The 21,619-nt window shown below is 46.4% G+C and overlaps 1 protein-coding gene across 1 annotated transcript in view; it reads right to left on the bottom strand.

Annotated features, from left to right (window-relative positions):
• The window catches only part of LOC108287505 (serine/arginine-rich splicing factor SR45), a 1,472,561-nt gene that overhangs the window by 1,084,143 nt on the left and 366,799 nt on the right, over nucleotides 1-21,619 (bottom strand). Inside the window, exon 5 of the mRNA XM_017505949.2 lies at nucleotides 14,904-14,963. Within this exon, the coding sequence (XP_017361438.1) occupies nucleotides 14,904-14,963 (60 nt within the window). The remainder of the gene's footprint in view (nucleotides 1-14,903; nucleotides 14,964-21,619) is intronic.

The following is a 21,619-nucleotide window of genomic DNA, read 5'->3' as shown; positions in this document are numbered from 1 at the left end:
ATGGATGGATGGGAGAGTGGGTGGGAGAGTAGGTAGATGGATGGATGAGAGCAGATGGAACGATGGATGGGAGAGTGGCTGGTTAAGCAGATGGACGGGTGCAGCACTAGTTTTTGTTGATTTTGGTTTATAACATTGCTCATTTTTATCAGGAGAAAGAAGTTGAGTACACAGAAGTAGAAAGCAAAAGGCTATTGAAGGATGAGAAAAGCCAGCATAGGAGCCAAGGAACACAGCAGCAATGCTGGCAGGGAGGCAGTTCCACCAAGTCATTCATTCATTCTGTTAGACTTTCTGTGCCTTACATGTGCAGGCACGGAGGTGACACTGGGGTTGCAGTGAGCTGCCAAACCAGAGGTGTCGGAAATGAGAAAGGAGATGAGAGAACAAATTAGAATGCAGAGTGATCGACACTTTGATGAAGCAAGGAGATGGGGGCTGGGGTTCATGAAACCCACTGCCAAACTAACCCAGGTAGGTGAGTAACAACCCACCCTAGGTAAGCTCAAACCTTAAAGATGAACCCAAGATTTCAGGGGAAGGCAGCCAGGCAGACTGGGTGGATTCAGGATAGAGATGTTGCCAACAGAGTGCACGTGGGCCAGCGAGAAAGCACACCACACCTCAGGATGTGGATGAAGCTCCAGTTGTCTGCTGGGGAAATGTGGAAACAAATCAGGCTGGAGGAATGTGATTTTTATTTTTTTTTCTGTTCTAAGAGTCTCACTCTGTCACCCAGGCAGCAGTGCACTGGCACAATCTTGGCTCAATGCAACCTTCGCCTCCCAGGTTCAAGAGATTCTCCTGCCTCAGTCCTGAGTAGATGGGACTACAGGCACCCACCACCATATCCAGCTAATTTATTTGCGCGCGCGCGCGCGTGTGTGTGGTTTTTTTTTGTTGTTGTTGTTTTTGTATTTTTAGCAGAGATGGGGTTTCGTCATGTTGGTCAGGCTGGTCTCAAACTCCTGACCTCGTGATCCACCCACCCAGGCCTCCCAAATTGCTGGGATTACAGAGCAACGGCTCCCAGCCCTGATTTTTGTTTACCCATATTTTTATTTTTTTAGAGACGGAGTCTTGCTCTGTCCCCCTAGGTTGGAGTGCAGTGGTGCAATCACAGCTTACTGCAGCTTCAGTCTCCTGGGCTCAAGCGATCCTCCCACCTCAACTTCCAGAGTAGCTGGGACTAAAGACATGTGCCACCATGCCATTAAATTTTTAATTGAAAAATGAACTTTAAAAAAAAAACTCTAATTTTGTAGAGACAAAGCACCCCTCTGTTTCCCAGGCTGATCTCAAACTCCTGGCCTCAAGTAACCTCCTGCCTCAGCCTCCCAAAGCCTACGATTGACTAGCATAAGGCACTGTGCCCAGCCTAATTTTTATTTTACGACTTTGTACATTATGGCATTTTTAATACCCCTCCCCAGACCACAGTTTTAGGTAAATCCCCATTCTTTCTAAACCCCTGTTCCCTTTCCTAGCTGTGTGACCTTGAGAAGGTCACTTGCCTTACTAGGTATCAACTTGCTCTTCTGTTAAATGACAATGACAGAACCACGAAAGCCACTCTGACAATCACATAAGGCTACGTGAATAAAACACGGGCCCAGTACACAGTGAGTGTGCAGCAGATGTTCACTAGTCTTTCAGCAGGGAGTGACTGAGGGTCTACCACATGCAGGCACAGGCGTAGGCGCTGGGGATACAACAGTGAACAAAATGCTCGGAACAGGATAGGGTGCTGGTACCGGGATAGACGGAGGGCACACCGGAAATTCACAAACCCCCCACCCTCCTAGTGGCAGGATGTACAGCAAGCTGCCAAGTAAGTAAAATACACTGGATGTCAGAAGGCAGCAGGGCTCAGTGTTGTATGAGCCTCAAAGCAAGGAAAAGAAGGGTGCTGAGCAGGGCTTAGAGATTTAAATAGAGCCATCGAGAAAAACGTTGCAGAGAAGAAAGTATTTGAATAAAAACCCAAAGAAGGTGAGAGTACAAATTATGCTAATGTTGGTTTTGTCCCCAGCACCTCCCACACTGTCTCCGCACTGTCCCCTATGCCCGCCATTGTCTCTGCAGCTTCTAGAACAGTTCTCAGCACACGGTCGTTGGATGATAAAACGAAATTATGAGATAAACAAGTCTTAGGGAAAAGCATTCGTGGTCAGGCGAACAGCATGTGTAAAGGCCAGAAAGCATGAGGACTGTGAAAAACAGTCAAGTAAGGCTGAGGCGGGTGGATCACAAGGTCAGGAGTTCAAGACCAGCCTGACCAAGACGGTGAAGCCCTGTCTCTGCTAAAAATAAACCAATTAGGTGGGTGTGGCGGCGGACGCCTGCAATACCAGCTACTGGGGAGGCTGAGGCAGAGAATTGCTTGAAGGCAGGAGGCAAAGGTTGCACTGAGCTCAGATCCCACCACTGCACTCCAGCCTGGGCAACAGAGCGAGACTGTCTCAAAAAAAAAAAAAACCCCAGTCAAGTTGAAATGCACCAGGACACTGGGGGCTGCCCTGTTCATTAGAGTTTGGATGCAGGTCATGGGGTCCCACTTGGCTTGGCCAAGCTCTGGCCTGGAGTGACCCTGAGTCAACCTTGGCTGACATGATGGACATCTCCACACGTTTGGCACCTGCCAGTACTCCAGGACAATCCCACCCTTTTTCTCCACATGAAGGAAATAGCCTCCTTGGACAAAAGCCTGGAAGCTGACCTCTGCTCTGCCCCCAGTAGGCTGACTTTTCTCTAGAGCGGGAGGTGACAGGCATTTGCATTCCACTTCCGTCTCAGACAAGTGACAGAGACGGGATGGAGTTGGCAGGATGGGTTTTGCTGGTAATGGGATAGACCGATGGCATATCGGAAATTCATATTTGAAATACAGCTCTCCTTTCTGTAAAATGAGATAGCATCTGCAGTTTGGGTAGTGAATACCTAACTTAAATGCAAGCCGTGAGGGTTTGGAAGAAGGACCCAGGAAGTTCTGGGTGGTTCGGCCCATTTGGGTACACATCACGGAGCCCTCTCCCCTACCTCTGGTAATTTTATTTCTTAGCAAAAATTACTGAGAACATTGAGCTCCCTTACAGAGATGCATTTCCTCCCCTTATCTTCCTCCCATCTTTCTTGATTAAAAGCTATGCGTGATATTTGTAGTTATCAAACATCAATATTTGGCATGGATTTGTGAAATGGATATGGGGGGAAGAAAGCCGTCTAACCGTTTCTGCAAAGTGTAAAACCTTGAGCAAACAGACTGCATTTCTTATTAGGGCCACTAAGGAGCAGAGGCACATTTCAGAAGGCACCACCTGGACCGCACCCCAGCAGGCTTTGTGAAACCAATGATCAGGGCTCAAAATTAGATTCTGGATTTCATCAGGAAAGCCATCTTCCTTCAGAGGACAGGGGATGGGAGGGAGGGTTAAGCAGTGTATCTCACGTCTGTTAGCTCTACAACTATTACAGAGCTTGGCCTCTTCTCTGCACTCAGCTCCAGCACTCAACTGGGCAGAGCTGAATTAATCAATAATAATAATTAAACCTTCTCTTGTCCCCTCTCCTAAGGCTTTACCCATATTAACTCATTGAATCCTCCTAGCAAACCTAATTTATCAACTCTGTGTTACAGAGGAGAAGAAAAGTTACAGCACAGAGAGGGCATGCCACTAGCCCAGGCTTCCAAAGCAAGCAGGTGGCAGGGCTAGAATTCAAGGTTGCAGCCTTGTTCCCGGCCATGCACAGAACAGCTTCACCATGCTGACCCTCCAGCACGTGGGCCCACCACAGCTGCCCAGAATCATGGTATGCTTTGGTTGTTGAGGAGGCCACTGCTGTTCCAGAACAGAGCCCTTGGTTTGGGTGCTACACCCTTGTGACACTGACCGAGTCAGCTGAGACTCGAAGTGCCCCTCTGTGAACTGGGGGTGATGATAACCACACTTGCCCATGGGGTGTTGTGACAATTTACAAGGTATGCACTCAGAGAACGAGCGTGCAAGCAGGATTCGTCGTCACTGCTGGTGGGAGTGAGCGCTGGTACGACCGCTTGGGCAATTTTTGGATAGCAGCTACTCAGAGTAAGCATGTGCCTATTCTGCAGCCAAACAGATACACTCCTAGGGATACTCCCCAGATAAATGAGTGTCTGTGTCCACCAAACAACAGGTGCAAGCATGCACAGGGCCCCAAACTACAAACAACCCAAATGCTCATCCATGGGAGAATGGCTATGTCATGGACCAATCGTACAATGAAATACTATCCAGCCATTAAAAAGAGTAACTAGTGGTGCATGCAGTAGCATGGGTGACTCTCCTAGGGATGCCACTGAGGGAAGGAAGGCAGATACATACGGACTGTAGGGCTCCATTTATAGAGATTTCAGAAATGAGACCCGTGGAAATAGAAAGGCAATAACCTCACACTGGGGCAGGAAGTGTGGACGGGGACAGGTCTGAGGGAGCCTTCTGCGATACTTTAAATCAACAGAGCTGACACTTACACTCATTCATTTCAACAGCAAGCCTTTATTGAGCACCTACTGTATTTCAGGTGTCCCATCAGGAGATGGGAAGGAGAAAAGACCTTCACTCCCCATACACAGTTCAAGGCTAACATTGAAACCTGTCAGTATCATCACTGTGTCTCCAGGGGCACAGCCATCCTCAGAAATTTGGAGAATTGCTAAATAGATTCCCCCTCTTATCTGGCAGAAAGCAGCATAGAGAAACGGCAGGGATGTTCACCGGAGCAGCAGACCCAGCACCGGCTGCGCCCGAGATCAAGAGCGCCACTTAGCATTTCATCCCAGCAAGTCCAGTTTCCTTTAATCAGAACCACGTGGCCAGCATCACGGGTGATATTCTGCAGGGTAAGAATTTAAGCCTCCATGTCTCACTGCCCCGAATATCAGCTTTGTCCTCCTGCTCCTAATGCCGTTATCTCATCCACACACTTGGTTTTCTGCCGAGCAGATGCTGTAGAAGGCACATTAGCGGGAAGAAGCAGAGCGTGCCCAGGAGTCTGGGCATAGAGCTGGTGACCCCTCTGCTTCCCAGCCCACTCCAGTGAGGAGACATGGTAAAAAATACCCGGGAGGGACCAAGGCTTCCTGCAGCCTCTCAGCCTCCTCAGCCAGGTCCCAGGGAGATCTTTCTAAAATGCAAATTGGATCCAGGCAATCACCAGCTTAAAACATTTCAGTGGTCCCATACCAATCACAGCAATAATGCAACTTCTTAAGAACTATGGAGCATTGGGACATGCCTGCTTCTCCTGCCAACCACTGACATTCCCTTCTCCAGAATAAAACAGACCCAAGACCATGCCCATGTTTCTGATGATTCTGCTCCTTCTACCTGGATTCCCCCATCTCCTGCAATCAGTGTTATGACTCCCCCTTGTCCTTCAAGACTCTAAGTATCACCTCATCCATGAAGCCTTCCCTGACTACCTTTTTTTTTTTGCACCACCAGTCAATTTTGTATTCTTCCTAAGCTACAAAGCAATCAAATTGTGCCTCAGTTATGGGCTACTTCTTATTCATCCTGGTTCCCCCTCACAGACTGCAAACACTTTGAGGGCAGGGTTTGAGTCTTATTCACATGCATATCTTCCAACTCTTAGCAGTGACTGCTGTATAGTTTAGGGAGTAGGGGGTGGAGTGAGGAAGAGATGAGAAGGGGAGGTGAGGGAGAAAGGAGGTGAGGGAGAGAGGTGGTGAGGGAGGAAGGGGGGCAGGAATGAGGGTGAAGGGCATTTTGTGGTTAACACAACCAGAGGATTTAGGAAGAATCTCTGAACAAGCCTTTTCTGATGAATCTAGACGAATGGTTAGGAATTTGGATAGTCAGATTTGAGGGGAGAATTCAAGCAGAAAAGATTGCCTAAGTAAAGGTCTGTAGTCAGGGAACGTGGAGTGTAGGCCCCGGAGGACAGGGTGGGAGGACAGTAGCAGGTAAGGTTAGAGAAGCCGCAAGGTAGGACCCAAATGCCAAGCGTGGAATCACAGGACCTTGCAGTCCACTCCACATCACGTGCAGCTGCTGATGTAAATGTGCGGAAAGGAGGGAGTTGTGGTTCGGCAAGGGAGCTGACCAGCCGGACAGTGGGTCAACTAGAGACATAACACAGGCAACCTCTGCTAACTTCAGAATGAGAGTGAGAGAGGGAAACGCCAAGGATGCCAGGGAAGAGGGAGGACAGCTGTGCTTGTGAATACAGGTATTGATCGACTTACGACCTACGCAACTTACGACCATTCGACTTTACGACCACAATCACTAGCCATGACTGCTCCGCTGTAGATTTTTGGAAACACTACAACATTTTGATGTGTATCAAGAATATCACCACCGCCTGGGAGGCTGTGACGACAAAGTGCATGAATGGCATGTGGAAAATTGTGTTAAGCGCTATGTTAATGATTTTGAGGGATTTGACAGTGAACATGAACTTGAAACGATTCGGGAAAAAATAGTAAAACTCGCTAAAGACCTTTCTTTGGAGTGTGAAATGGAAGATGTCGAAGAGTTGCTAGACAAAGAATCCAGAGAACTTACAAAGGAAGAGCTAATCGAACTGGAAGAAGAAAGAGTGGCAGAAGAAGAAAGAAGAGAAGCAGAGAAAGAAGAGGAGGAGCCAGAAAGAAAGTTCACCACTAAGGGATTATCGGACGGTTTATCTTTACTGAATAAACTTCTTATACATTTCAAAGCAATGGACCCAAATATCGAACGATTTGCAAGGATTGAACGGATGGCGCACGATGTGTTTCGTCCGTATCATGAAATTTACGAAGAAAAAAAGAAACATACAATTCAGACAAAGCTCACCATGTTTATGAAAAAAACAACTCCGGTAACCCCAACTGCTGCCTCAGATGACGACATCAATGATCCGCAGCCAAGCACCAGCGGCCAATAAAATGTTTCGTACATGTTTATATATTTTGATATGTTTTGCAATTGGGAAAATGTTTCCTATGGTATTTTTTACACCTGTATTTTGTATTTTTGTATGCACCTGTATTTTGTAATTTGGTATGTTTTGCAAATATTAAACCAGTTGTACTGGTAATGCAGTGTTTTACTTAAACCTGATGAATGTAAAAATAAGAAACAAAATGGTGTAGAGATGATACAAATGGCATAAAATGAACAAAGAAAATTATGATATATAACAATAATGAAAGAAAATTATGATAAAATATGACTTAAAGATTTTTATAACATCATTTCATGGTACTGTACATATAGCCTACTCAACTTACGACCAAATCGTGTTAGGACCAGTCTGTCGGAACCAATCACAGTCCTAAGTCGAGCACTAGCTGTATACAGAAAGAGAAGCCTTGGGGAACGTAGGGCAGCGGACGGGTTCCAAGATGGCGGCTAAAAGTCTCTATGAGACACCTGGAGCTGGGACAGCACCTCTGTTGGCACTCTCTCCTCCTGTTTACAAAAGCAGACACTGACAAGCAAGAGTATCATTCTTCCCTCCTATACCCGAGGCTGATATTACTCATCAATCGTGCTACTCTTCCCTTCTATATCCAAGGGAGACATTACTAATCAATGGTGCCACTCTCCACTCCTATACCCAAGGCAGACATTATTAAATCAATGGTGCCACTCTTTACTCCTATACCCAAGCCAGGCATTACTCCTCAATGGCACCACTCTCCCATCCTATACTTAAAGCAGGCATTACTCATCAGTGGCACCACTCTCCCCTCCTAGACCCACGCCAGACGTTACTCATTAATGGCACCACTCTCCCATCCTATACCTAAAGCAGACCTTACTCATCAATGGTGCCACTCTCCCCTCCTAGACCCATGGCAGACATTACTAATCAATGATACCACCCTGCCCACCTAGACCCAAGCCAGACATTACTCTTCAATGGCACCACTCTCCCCTCATATACTTGAGGCAGACATTATTCATCAGTGGCACCACTCTCCCATCCTATACCTAAAGCAGACCTTACTCATCAGTGATGCCATTCTCCCCCACTAGACCCAAGGCAGATATTACTCATCGATGGCGCCATTCTCCCATCCTATACCCAAGGCAGGCATTATTCATCAATAGTGCCACTCTTCCCTCCTATACCCGAGGCAGACGTTACTTATCGATGGCACTACTCTCCCTTCCTTGACCCAAGGCAGACATTACTCATGGATAGCACTACTCTGCCCTCCTGGACCCAAGGCAGGCATTACTCATCAATGGCACCACTCTCCCATCCTATACCTAAAGCAGAACTTACTCATCAATGGTGCCACTCTCCCTTCCTATACCTGACATAGACCTTATTCATCAGTGGCACCATTCTCCCCTCATAGACCCACCACAGACATTACTAATCAATGGCACCATTCTGCCCTCCTAGACCCAAGGCAGACATTACTCATCAATGGCACCACTCTTCCCTGCTGAGTACAGATATAGCCTTGGCATCCTTGACCTGGCCGGGGTCTAACCTCCACTATCATCTGACTGCCATCTGTAAATAAGGTGTTGCCTAGTCCCCATACACGGTTACAGGCATCATAACCTGGATCAGGGATGTGAGAGCAGAAAAAGCCTGAGAAACCCTCATTTCACAAAACAGAAGCCAAAGTCCTTGGAGAGTTGGTGGCAGAATCAGAGATGAAAGCCAGTCCCGTGCCCCATCTCTTTCTTCTACATCCTGCTGCCTCTTGGAGGGTAAAACAGGGAACAAGCCCATCAGCGCTCACAGCAACTAGAAATCAAAGCAGAAAAGACAAGCAAACCTGCCTCATGAAGAGACACGTCAAACCTCAGTCAACAACGCTCAGCAGAAACGAAGGCTGGGTGAGTGGCTGTGTGTACGCGAGCAGTAGAGAAGGGAACAGGAGCCTCACTTCCATCCCTCTGAATAACACAGATCACTTTTGCTAAATTCCAAAAGGTGGCAGCATTCCATTAAATATTCATTTGCTGAGACTGCAGCAGGCAACATTCTATAGAGGTGACATGGGCAGGAAGTTAAGATGCCCAGATGGCCAGGGGATGAGAGGTCTGTAGGGTCAAACACTGATGTGGTCAGGTTCCTGGGGAAGTGGGAGCATGAGCTCCTTCTTTTGCAGGAAAAGGAAAATGCTGGAGAGAAATAGGACCACACTTGGCCCCGAGAAGAGGAGAAAGCCAGGCTCATCTTGGGACTGTATCTGCATAGACAGACCTCAGGGTGGCCCCATGTTAAGCAGCATGTGAGCAGGACCCATGACTTACCTCTAACCAATAGAAAAGATGATCCCATGATTATCTCGGGACATGTGCACTCAAGACTCCATGTTGCTAGCATGCCCTGGAGAGACACTCCCAGGAAAAGCACAGTCACACTGTAAACTACCTATGAAGAGGGCCATGTGTGAGAGAACTATAGGTGGCCTCTAGGATCTGAGGGCCTGCATCCTACAGCCACAGCCACAAGACATGGAATGCTTCTAACAACCAGTGAGCTTGCAAAGGGACCCTGAGCTCCTGATGAAACCCCCAGCTCCTGTGAACTCCCTTGACTACAGCTTTGTGAGACCCTAAGCAGAGAACCCAGTTCAGCTATGTCCAGACCTATGATCAATGGAAGCTGTAAGATGGTAGACAGGTGTTGTTTGAAGCATTAAGTCTCTTAAGCAGGCACAGAAAACGAATTTTGTGTATTTCTATTATAGAAAAGTACAGGGGTTATGAAATATGGCTCTGGAATGAAGCAGAACAAAGTAGAAATTTGGGTTCTTCCACTTAACTGAACTATGTTTACTGCCTTGGGTATAGGAGCAGAGAGTGACACCATTGATTAGTAATGTTTGCCTTGGGTACAGAAGGGGGAATGGTATCATTGATTAGTAATGTCTGCCTTGGGTATAGGGGGGATAATGGCATCATTGATTAGTAATGTCTGTCTTGGATATAGGAAGGGAGAATGGCACAAATGATTAGTAATGTCTGCTTTGGGTATAGGAGGGTATAGTGTCTACTACATCAAGAAAGAGATAAAAAGTAATGGTATGGTTCTTAGGCTGGGCAGCATCATTTCCATGGGTTCAGGATGCATTTGCTCCAGAGTGAACCCAAAAGTTCACTTTCAAACGTGCAATTTTCCCACTCAGTCTCATTCCCAAATGCCTCTCTATCACGTGGCCACATGATCACAGATGACTGCAATGTTTAAAGAGGAGTATGTTTCATTCATCTAGCTTCTCATGTCAACACAATCACTTCATCTGGCATCTAAGCCAAGACCCTCATTTTTTCTAATAGTCAAGGAAAGTATGGCTGTATTCGATTGGTCTCCAATGGAACTGGCACACATAACTGACCAGGTGTGATTTTTATGTTACCTGATGACCCTGGAATTAACTGCACCTGAGACACAGGCTCCCAGAAATGCCCCCTGCATCACCAAACAGAACCTGCTGACCTTCCCCTCGGCTCAACACAGCATGGGAAACAGCTCAATCTAGGTCTGAACTTCAGACTGCTTCCCCATTAGCTATGAGACTGTGCAAGCCATGCTCCTCTGAGCCTCAGCTTCCCCACTTGTAAACAAGGGGGTTAAATAGGTCTTCTCACCTTGGACTACTCTGGGGACAGAAAGACACAATGCCTGTGAAATGCTGGGTGCAATGTCAGGTACTTCCTAGTTCCCAAAGATGCTAACTATTATGATTATTCTGTTTTATTCTGAATGCTGATAAAATGTACTTTCTGCATGGAGGGAAAGCCCTTTCTGGGAGGCAGTGCCAAAGCAGGGAGGTGAAGGTAAGAAAAAGTAGAGCTGACTGGTACCACAGGGCAGTGAGTGGAAAGGGCAGTGAGATGCCATAGCCTGGAGCATTCTGCATTCTGGAGCGGGCAAAGGCCAAAGAGTCTGTCCAGAGGCCACATTCCATCTTGTAAACCTGATTTTCACTCCTCTAGAGGGACGTCACAGCATTTCCATGACAACTGAGAACCGAACCTTAATAAGTATACCATCAGCTGTCCTGCAAAACCTTAACAGTCCAGAACACACTGCTTAATTTTATAAATAGCTATTACTATTACTAATATTAGTATTATTACTACTACATGATTACTACTATTACTGCTTCTTACATTATTACAACTACATTATTATTACTAATATTATATTATTACTGCCACTGTCAAAGAAAATAACTGCTCACTGTAGAAAAAAAAAAGAGTCTAAAGAAAAATGCAAAACCCAGCAATTTAGTTGAACTTTCCATCTGCCTTTCTGACATCTCTCTGCACTCAGAGAAAAGGAGATCTATGAACACAGTTTGCACATAATTGGAATCATATAACACAGGCTGTATTTCTCACTCAACAATATGTCATGAGCATCTTTTCAAGTCAACAGACATAAATCCTCACCATGAAATCCTAGCAGCAGCTTGGAATTGGACTTTATGGGTACACACAATTTACTTAAACTATTCCTTATTGAGGGATATTGAGGGCACATCTTTTTTAAAATTATTTTTGCTACTACCATCATCCCCTTAATAAATATACAAACACATCTCAACACGTGTGCAATCATCTCCAAGGTGCAAATTCCCAGCAGTGTGATTGCTAGATCAAAGACGGAACACATTTTACATTCTGACACGCGTGAATGGGAGGCGATCTGCCATCCAGAGTTGGTCAGGCCAACATATGCTGCCTCCAGCAGAGGTCGTGAAAATGACTGCTTCCAAACATGACACATTCCACGTCATGTGGAAGGCAAGGCTGTGAGAGTCCAGCCAGAAGGACCCAGCCCAGTAGTCCTGCTACAATCAGAAGCTGAAGAAGGAGGGGCAGGTTAAAGCAACTGGATCCTCACAGCATGAGTCTCTGCAAACCTAGAAAAATCCACAGCCTCCAGAGAAGAAACCAGCATGATAACATCATCCCTTCCACTAGAGAGAACACATGCACCTCGGTGAGTGAGGTTAGGGACCAGGAAATACCTGACCCAACCCAAGAGAGCTGAAATCTAGCAGGCACAGGCACTATTCTAAGCAGTGGAGACATGGAGCCAGCTCAGACACCTTCGATCCTATCATGGGCAATTAGCTTTTCTAACTACTTTCCCTTCCAAAGTGTCTGCACAACCAACGTCAGGTCTTTTTGGTCACTTTCCTGCTCCATGCCTCATTTCCCCATCTGCAAAATGGGTTTAGTATCTTTGTTTACTTTTCATAGACTCAGTGTGACGTTACAAGCATCCTGGACGGAACTGCAAAATACAGTTATTTCAAGATTATGGAGAGTGCACTGGCCAGCCTCCAAGATGGTCCGATGACCCCCCCTTAAGGTATAGTCATGCCCTTGTGTGGTATAATTCCACAGTCTCTCGAGGACTGGGTTGTATGGCTGATCAAATACAGCAGAGCAGACAGCATAGGACATCTGAGGCTAGGTCATCTGAGGGACGCACAGCAATTCACTGCTATCCTCATCCCATGTGGCTTCTACTTTGCTCTTACTCTCTCAGATCTCTCACCCTGGGAGACGTCAACCACCATGTCCTGAGGACACTAAAGCAGCTCCGTGGCCTCCTGACAATAGCTATAAGGTGAACCACCTCAGAAGTGGATCCTCTGGCCCCACTCCAGCCTTCAGAAGACAGCAGCCCCAGCTCCCTAGAACCTTGAGCCAGACCACCAAGCAAACCACTCCCAGATTACTGATCTGCAGAAACAGTAAGATACTGAAAGTCTGCTGAAGTCACTAAGTTCAGGGTAGTTGTCATGTGCAAGGGACAGCCAATACAATACTTCCCTGCCTCATGTATCATTTTTCCATCTATCCAAAATGGGAAGAATATTTCCCACACTTGATGTGACGCCTCAAGACTCCTAGGTGCTCCACTGATGCAGTGGGTCAGAAGGTAAGTCCAGGCTGTGTGACCACGGGCACATTACGTTACTTGAGTTTGGGGTTCCTAAGCCATAAAATGAGGATAGAAACAGCACTCACCTTATGGAGTCATTGAGAGGATGCTGAAAGAACAGAGATCGAACATTTGGTCAACTGAGAAGTGGGGAAAGAAAGCTAGGTGTGTGGTTGTCATTTTTCACCAGCCCTTTCCTCTTCTTCCTCCTCTTCTTGGCATCGCAGGTCAACACTACTTTCAGATGATCCACTAATGAGATTTATTACAAAAAACCCAGCCTGGAAAGTTATTTGGAGGTAACACACAAGCACCAAGTAGTGGGCCCCAGGATACTCCAGTTCACACCAAGGATCAGCATAGATTGGGGCAGCAAGAGGAGGTAACATTTCAAATTCAAAGCACACTCACAGCCAAGGCCCGAGGCCCAGGGCCAAGCAGAATTTTTTTTTTTTTTTTTGAGACAGGGTCTCCCTCTGTTTGTCCAGGCTGGAGCGCAGTGACACAATCATAGCTCACTGCAGCCTCTGCCTCCTGGGCTCAAGCAATCCTCCCACCTCAGCCTCCCGCGTGGTTGAGACTACAGGCGCACACCACCACACTCAGCTAATTTGTTCATTTGTTGTAGAGATGAGGTCTCCCTATGTTGCCCAGGCTGGTCTCCAACTCCTGGGCTCAAGCGATCCTCCTGCCTTGGCCTCCCAAAGTGCTGGGATTATACGTGTGAGCCATTGGGACTGGCCATGATCATCTTTTGATAAAAGAATTTACTCTCAGCCGTTCACTTACCACTATCACAATGTCTTACCAGACCTACATCATTCTTTCCATACCATTTTTTTGTCTTTGAGTCAACTCATTTTTTTTTTTTACTGAAGTTTTTTTGTTTTTGTTTTGTTTTTTTCAAGGCAGAGTTTTGCTCTTGTTGCCCAGGCTGGATACAATGACACAATCTCAGCTCGCTGCAACCTCCACCTTCCGGGTTCAAGCGATTCTCCTGCGTCAGCCTTCTGAGTTGCTGGAATTACACGCATGCACCACCCTGCCCAGCTAATTTTGTATTTTTAGTAGAGATGGGGTTTCTCCGTGTTGGTCAGGCTGGTCTAGAACTCCCAACCTCAGGTGATCCGCCCACCTCAGCCTCCCAAAGTGCCGGGATTAAAGGCGTGAATCACAGTGCCTGGCTACTTAAGTATTTTTGAAGGAAATTTCAGATCACTACCATTAACGGAAAGCCAGTCATGATGGCTATAAAGAGAAGATCATTATAAAACTTCTCTATGTATTCTATGATGAATACAAAACAACCGTCTGTGTGTAAATGATGTCATCTCAAGGTCACCAACAATACACAAACAGGTCACGCTTGGGGAATGCACCACACCATGACTGCATCACTGAGAGGCTGTGCACAAGTGATTTCAGAGCTATCTGTGAAGGAAGCTTCCTGGCCACTGAACTCACGGGTGACAGATGAGGGATGCATGGGAATTCACCGCCAGCATCCCAAGTTGTGTGCCCCAGTGACTTCAAGCCCGACGCCATGATCCAGGACCCCAGGGCACTCAGGAAGCATTCCTGTCCCTACCAGGAAGACAACCAAATGAAATTTGACTTCCATCCACTCTTCCAAAACCTGGGGCCCTCATGCCAGGTGGCAGAGGAACTGATCTGCAGCCTCGTCACTGACCACTGTGCCCCGGATCTGTCCCCCAGTGGACCTGGTCCTTTTTAGAGGGCAGAACACAGCTCTCACACCACGTACCGAAGGCTGGGAATACAGCCCAGGTGCATCCTAATAGAAATTGTGCACGTGCTTAGGAAAATGTATTCCCCTCAAACCCAGTTACTTCTCCAGCAAGATTAGTTTCAGGTAAACACCATTCCTGGTGATGGATGATGGTGACCAAAGAGGCTGAAAAGGATGCAAAAGGAGTTTCAAAATCCAATCGGTTCAGCAAAATGCTTCTACTTACAGAGTCTTGCAGAATGTTCTTGGCACTGGGGAGGAGGGGTGAGTTTTCAGACTTGTAGTCCTGGCAAAAACAAACAAATTTTAAAAAGGAGGTTAGGGAATCCGGGTTGAGGAAAAAAATTCTAATCTGGAATAACCCAGTTTAGCATGATCCCAGAATGTCTCAGTGCATCTAGCCACAGTACGGCTGGTTCTCTACCCCTCCCCTGCGTGGGTCCACACCTGCACTGCCCACCATGGTGGCCACTAGCCCCATGTGGCTACGGAACCCCATGGCTAGTCTCATTGCAATGGGCTGTATATACACAACGCTCACTGGGCTTTCAGGACATGATGAAGAAAATGAATATAAAGTATCTCATTAATATTAATATTTCATTAATATTTTTATATCGATTACATGTTAGAATCACGTTTAATAATACATAAAAATAAAATATATTGCTATGTTTAAAAATGTAAATATATTACAACTATCTCAAAGGAAATTTATTATCACAGTTAATTTCATCAGTTTCTTTTTACTTTTTAATGTGGCTACCAGCAAATGCTAAATTGCATCTTTGACTCCCCTGACACCCCAGAGGCAGTGCTGGTCTAGATGTCTCTCAGTGTGGACTCCTCATCCCAGCCTGAGGATGCCAGGGGTCCCCAACCTTCCACCTTCCACTCCAGCAGCTGTTTGCACCTAGGGAACACCTGCAATGCTATGTGCTACTTTTTATTATTATTTATTTTTGTGAGCTAAGCCTCACTCTGTCACTCAGTCTCCTTAGTAGCTGGAAATACAGGTACCCGCCACCATGCCTGGATAAGTTTTGATATTTTTAGTAAATACAGGATATCACCATGTTGGCCAGGCTGGTCTCAAACTCCTGACCTCAGGTGATCCACCTACCTTGGCCTCCCAAAGTACTGGGATTACAGGTGTAAGCCACGGCACCCGGCCAACGTGTGTTTCTTGTACATTTTCACCCTGAATCCTTACTAGGATATTAAGAAGAGGGTCTTATCCTCAGCCCCATTTTACAAGTGAAGAAGCAACTGAGAGACTAAGGGACTCGTGCAAGGGAACACAGCACTCAGCAGGGCTGTGGTGGAGCCTCAGCCCTGAGCATGAGCCCTTGCACTGAGCATGCCTACTGCAAACACCAGGATGTGAATCACCATGGGAGTATTCCCGAGGCCTTCGTCCACCTTCCCACGAGGTACAGCACAGAAGCATGTTAAAGCTGGTCACCACCAACTCTGGGGAAATGCCCCTGCCTCAGAAGCATCAGCAATGCCTAATGCTCTACACTGTCATTAATCAAAAGTCAACAAGGCCGAGGTGGGCAGATCACCTGAGGTCAGGGTTTCAAGACCAGCCTAGCCAACATGGTAAAACCCCATCTCTACTAAAAATACAAAAATTAGCCGGGTGTCCTATTGGGTGTCTGTGATCCCAGCTACTTGGGAGGCTGAGGCAGGAGAATCGCGTGAACCCGGGAGGCGGGGGTTTCGGTGAGCCGAGATCACGCCATTGCACTCCAGCCTTGGGCAACAAGACCAAAACTCCATCTAAAAAAAAAAAAAAAAAAAAAAAAAAAAAGTCAGCAGGCTTTGGCCTGGAGTCACCCCTTAAACCCATTGGGCAGATAGAGGAGTGTGGGTGTGTCTCAAGCAAGACCCTTTCTCAAAAGAGAGAGGGTGGGAGAGAAAGGAAAAGAAAGAGGGAAGGAAGAGAGGGGCAGAGAAACTGGGAGAGAGGAGGGAGGAGGAGAGGAGGAGAGGTGGATAGAGAGAGAGAGAGAGAGATCAAAAGAGACAGAAGCAGAGAGGGACAGAAGCTACCTACTCTTTCCTGTACCAGCCACAAGAATTACTCAGATCCACCCACAGAGTCCTGGGATTTCTGTTTCTGTACCTAGTTTCCAAACTTATCAGGAGAACACATATTTTACTGTTTCTCTTTTAGCAGTTTTCTAGTAGACATGGCTCAAGGAAAAATCTGGTGACCAAGAAATCAACATTGTGTTTGTTCCCGTCCTTCCTCTACACAGAGAATGGTCCTCACGCCACATCCACCCTCCAGTTCCTTGCTCCTGAAGTGAACAAATGAACTTAAACACAAATCGTGTCCCCTGCTTCCAGCAACTGCCTGAAGTAGCAGCCTGAGAGGGGAGAGAAGGGGGAGGATGTTGACGCAGAGATTTTGCTGCCAGATACGCCAGTTCTCCTTTGAGAGAATGTCCACTGGGTTGAGGATGCCCGGTTTTTGTCACTTCCTTTTCAGTCCCACTTTATAGATGGACCAGTAAGAAACTGCGCTTCATCAGCAAGTTAAGCCCAAGAGCGGATTTCAACCAAGTGACAAGACGCGAGTGTTATTATATGTCCTGGGATCCCTGTCAACTGCACGGGCCTTTCTCTGAAAGGGGCCTCCCTCTAAGACTCACAGGTGACCCAGCATCTTGCCCACTTCTAACCAGTCTAGGGACACACACCTGCCCAAAGCAGCAAGAATCAATCTGTCTTTCTCAGGAACAGAGATGGAGACCCATGGAAATGGTCAGTGCATTGTGCTGGACTCCACAAGTCCAAAACTTTGCATCTGAAGCCAGTATTGGCTCCATAGCGACCATCAGCCCTAGTCAAAATTAAGAGTCTTCCAGAGGAAGGCGATTAGAAGAAAAGAGAATAGAGAATCCAGGCAACCAGTATCCCAGAGCCCGGAAAGAGACAACTTAGGACTTACACTCAGGTACAATCTTACTTGGGAACCTAGTTACCAGATGAAATTCCTATCCAGCTACCCCTGCACAGCCTTCTTCCTCTCTTTGTCCCTTCCTCACTTCCCAGCCCCCTTCCCCTAGCTGGGGACTTTCCTTCTTGACATCCCTCGGCTGGAGGTCCCAGAGGCCTGGTGTCCTCTTTAGCTGACTATCTCTCATTGTGCCACACTTCCAAGTTATTTTAATCAAAAGAGCACAGGAAGCCTTCACTTCTAGGAAGTGGTACCAACAGAAGATGGTACCAACTCTATCTGCTCTTCTCAAAAGACTTTTTCTGCCCTTCCTGCCACTTTTACACCTCGCCATACCCTGGAACTGGGGATGCACCCTAACCCTAAATTGTCACCCTCTTTTGGATAACACAGTCCCTGCATTATCTGAACAAAGTAGCCAACTCTATGCCCAATCACTTCTGTCTCAGTTTCCCTCCTTACCTTGAAAACAGAGATAAGCACATATTAACATTCTAAGTGTGACTAAGCAGGGGAAACAGAGCCAAGAGATGCTTTGAGGGAGGTGGTTGAGCACAGCTGATCATCCCGATGAAAATTCTTGAGGAAGAAGATCTGATCTCCAACCTTCTTAGATCCCAAGCCAGGGTCCTGAGCCAGCTATCACTCTGGCCACTATCTGCAGCTGTTCTCTCCCCCACAAGTCCTGTTCCCTCATTTTCCACCCTTTCATTAGACATCTACTAGTCTTCCCTGGAAACCTCTTGTGCCTCAGTTTACAGCTTTCAAAATCTGGGACATGAATCCAGCAACAAGGATTTAGCCAGTTTAGACAATGACCCATGCAGAGGTCCCAGATGGGCCATCAGACATCATTCTCTCCAGACTTGTCGTGGGCTGGTGTCAGCTCCCAGAGGTGGCATAGAAGATAATATTCTTTGCATAACAATTACCTTTAAAGAGTCTCTTCCTGATTGGAAATGTCTTTGGGGGACACTTTTTTTTTTTGAGACAGAGTCTCGCTCTGATGCCCAGGCTGGAATACAGTGGCACAATCTCAGCTCACCGCAACCTCCGTCTCCCAGGTTCAAGCAATTCTCCTGTCTCAGCCTCCCAGGCACCTGGGATTACAGGTGCCCACCAGCATGTCAGACCAATGTTTCATATTTTTAGTAGAGATGGTGTTTTACCATGTTGGCTAGGCTGGTCTTGAACTCCCGTCCTCAAGTGATCCACCTGCCTCAAACTCCCAAAGTGCTATGATTACAGACATGAGCCACCATGTTCAGCCATGTTTTTTTGTGTATAAAAATCCTTATACACACATGTAAAAGAAAAATAAATCCCGGGGGCCCCAAAATCACTAAGCTAAAGGGAAAAGTCAAGCTGGGAACTGCTTACGGCCAACGTGTCTCCTATTCTCAAAGTCACGCCTCTGCTCACTGAGATAAATGCATATCTGATTGTCTCTTTTAGGGAGGCTAATGAGAAACTCAAAAAAATGTAACCATTTGTCTCCCATCTATCTCTGACCTGGAAGCCCCCTCTGTGTCTTCCCACCTTTGATTCAGGTTGTCCCACCTTTCCAGACCAAACCAATGTTCACCTTGCATATGCTGATTGATGTCTCATGTCCCTCTAGAATGTATAAAACCCAACCGTGCTCTGACCTTGGTCTGATGTCGTCAGGCCCTCCTGAGGCTGTGTCACAGGCGTGTGTCCTCAACCTTGGAAAAACAAACTTTCTAAATTAACTGAGTCCTGTCTCAGATTTTCAGGGTTCGTAGACATATTCATGTAATCTTGTGTTTATGTGCCTACCTATGAATAGCAACATCCAGATATATCAATTTTTGTATCTATAGTCATACAGAATAAGGAAATAGGAGGTGGAAAAAACAATAAACAGCCCATCCCACAGGTTAACAGAGGACCAAGGTCATGACCAATCAAAGCTTCATGAGCAATGGACAGAAGGGGTGGGGTCAGGGGTGGGGATCTGGGTACATGATGAGTTCCCAGTGATGGCTCCAGTAAAACCTACATGGACCAAGATGGTGCAAAGCGCCAAGGCCATGGCTGATCAAAGCCTCCAGAAGAACAGTCAGAAGGTGTGGGGCCGAGATGGGGGTGGTGCATCATGGGTTCCCAGACACGAAGCAGGGAGACCAGCAAGGACCAAGGCTGTATAAAACAAATGGGGTCAGTAGCTCTGTTACAGGAAAGGGGTCCCAATCCAGACCCCAAAAGACTGTTCTTGGATCTCCCACAAGAAAGAATTCAGGGAGACTCCACAGCACAAAGCAAAAACAAGTTTATTAGGAAAGTAAAGGAATTAAAGAATGGCCACTCCAAAGACAGAGCAGTCCCAAGGGCTCCTGGTTACCGATTTTTCTGGTGATTTCTTGATGATATGCTAAACGAGGGGTGGGTTATTGATACATCCTCTTTTCAGACCATATATGTTAACTTCCTGACATTGCCTTGGCATTTGTAAACTGTCATGGCACTAGTGGGACTGTAGCAGTGGAGATGGCTAGAGGTCACTCCTGTGGCCATCCTGGTTTTGATGGGTTTTGGCCAGCTCCTTTACTGCAACCTGTTTCATGAGCGACGTTATTTTTTTATTATTATATTTTAAGTACTGGGATATACATGTACAACATGCAGGTTTGTTACATAGGTATACACGTGCCATGGTGGTTTGCTGCACCCATCAACCCGTCATCTACATTTGGTATTTCTCCTAAGGCTATCTCTCTCCTTGTCCCCAACCCCCTGACAGGCCCTGGTGTGTGATGTTCCCCTCACTGTGTTCATGTCTTCTCACTGTTCAACTCCCACTTGTGAGTGAGAACATGCAGTGTTTGGTTTTCTGTTCCTACGTTAGTTTGCTGAGAATGATGGTTTCCAGCTCCATCCATGTCCCTGCAAAGGACATGAACTTATCCTTTTTTATAGCTGCATAGTATTCCATGGTGTCTACATGCCACATTTTCTTTATCCAGTCTATCACTGATGGGCATGTGGGTTGGTTCCAAGTCGTTGCTACTGTTTTCTCAGCAACATCTTTATGACCTGTATTCGGTGCTGACTTCCCATCTCATCCTGTGACTGAGAACACCCTAACTATGTGGGAATGCAGCTCAGTAGGTCTCAGCCTCATTTCACCCCGCTCCTATTCAAGATGGAGTTGCTCCGGCTCCCACACCTCTGACAGCTCTAAAGGTCTATCAACACCCCCGGGCCCAACAAACCCTAAAGTGTTCTGACCACAGTGCTGTGACATTTCTCCTTGGGAAGTCTGGATGCCAAGATAAAGAAAGCAGGCTGAGGAGCCTATGAAGCCAGATCATAGCTGATGGATGATCACAGACCACACACCCTTCCACCACACCTCTGAAATTTCCTTTTTAGAAGCAAAACATCCAACTAATTCCTTAATGCACATTCCAACCAGAAGACATAACAAAATCAAATAGACTTTTATAGCCTAGCCAACGCGGTGAAACCCCGTCTCTATTAAAATATAACCATTAGACAGGCGTGGTGGTGGGCACCTGTAATCCCAGGCACTGAGGAGGCTGAAGCAGGAGAATCACTTGAACCCAGGAGGCAGAGGTTGCAGTGAGTCAAGACTGAGTCACTGCACTCCAGCCTGGTTGATGAAGCAAGACTGTCTAAAAAAAAAAAATAGATTTGTATAATCTCAGAGTGTTAGTGAACTTCCTTCTAATTATAAACCCTAAACCAAAATCCTTAAAACAGAAGATTTAAAATCCTGTGTAAATAAAATTGTATGCACGAAAAAATACCATATACAAAGTAGAACACAAAAGGCAATCTGAGAAAACTAAAACCCACTGAACAAAGGGGCAACATCATTTATAAAGAGCTTCCCCCACAATCAATTAAAAAAACACCAAAGGAAGTCAATGAAAAAAAAACAAGCAAAGGAAATGTACTGACGATTTCACAAGACAGTCAGGCAA

The sequence above is a fragment of the Cebus imitator genome, unplaced genomic scaffold, assembly GCF_001604975.1.
Source record: "Cebus imitator isolate Cc_AM_T3 unplaced genomic scaffold, Cebus_imitator-1.0 Scaffold346, whole genome shotgun sequence".
NCBI lineage: Eukaryota > Metazoa > Chordata > Mammalia > Primates > Cebidae > Cebus > Cebus imitator.
This window is presented reverse-complemented; position numbering and strand designations above follow the sequence as displayed.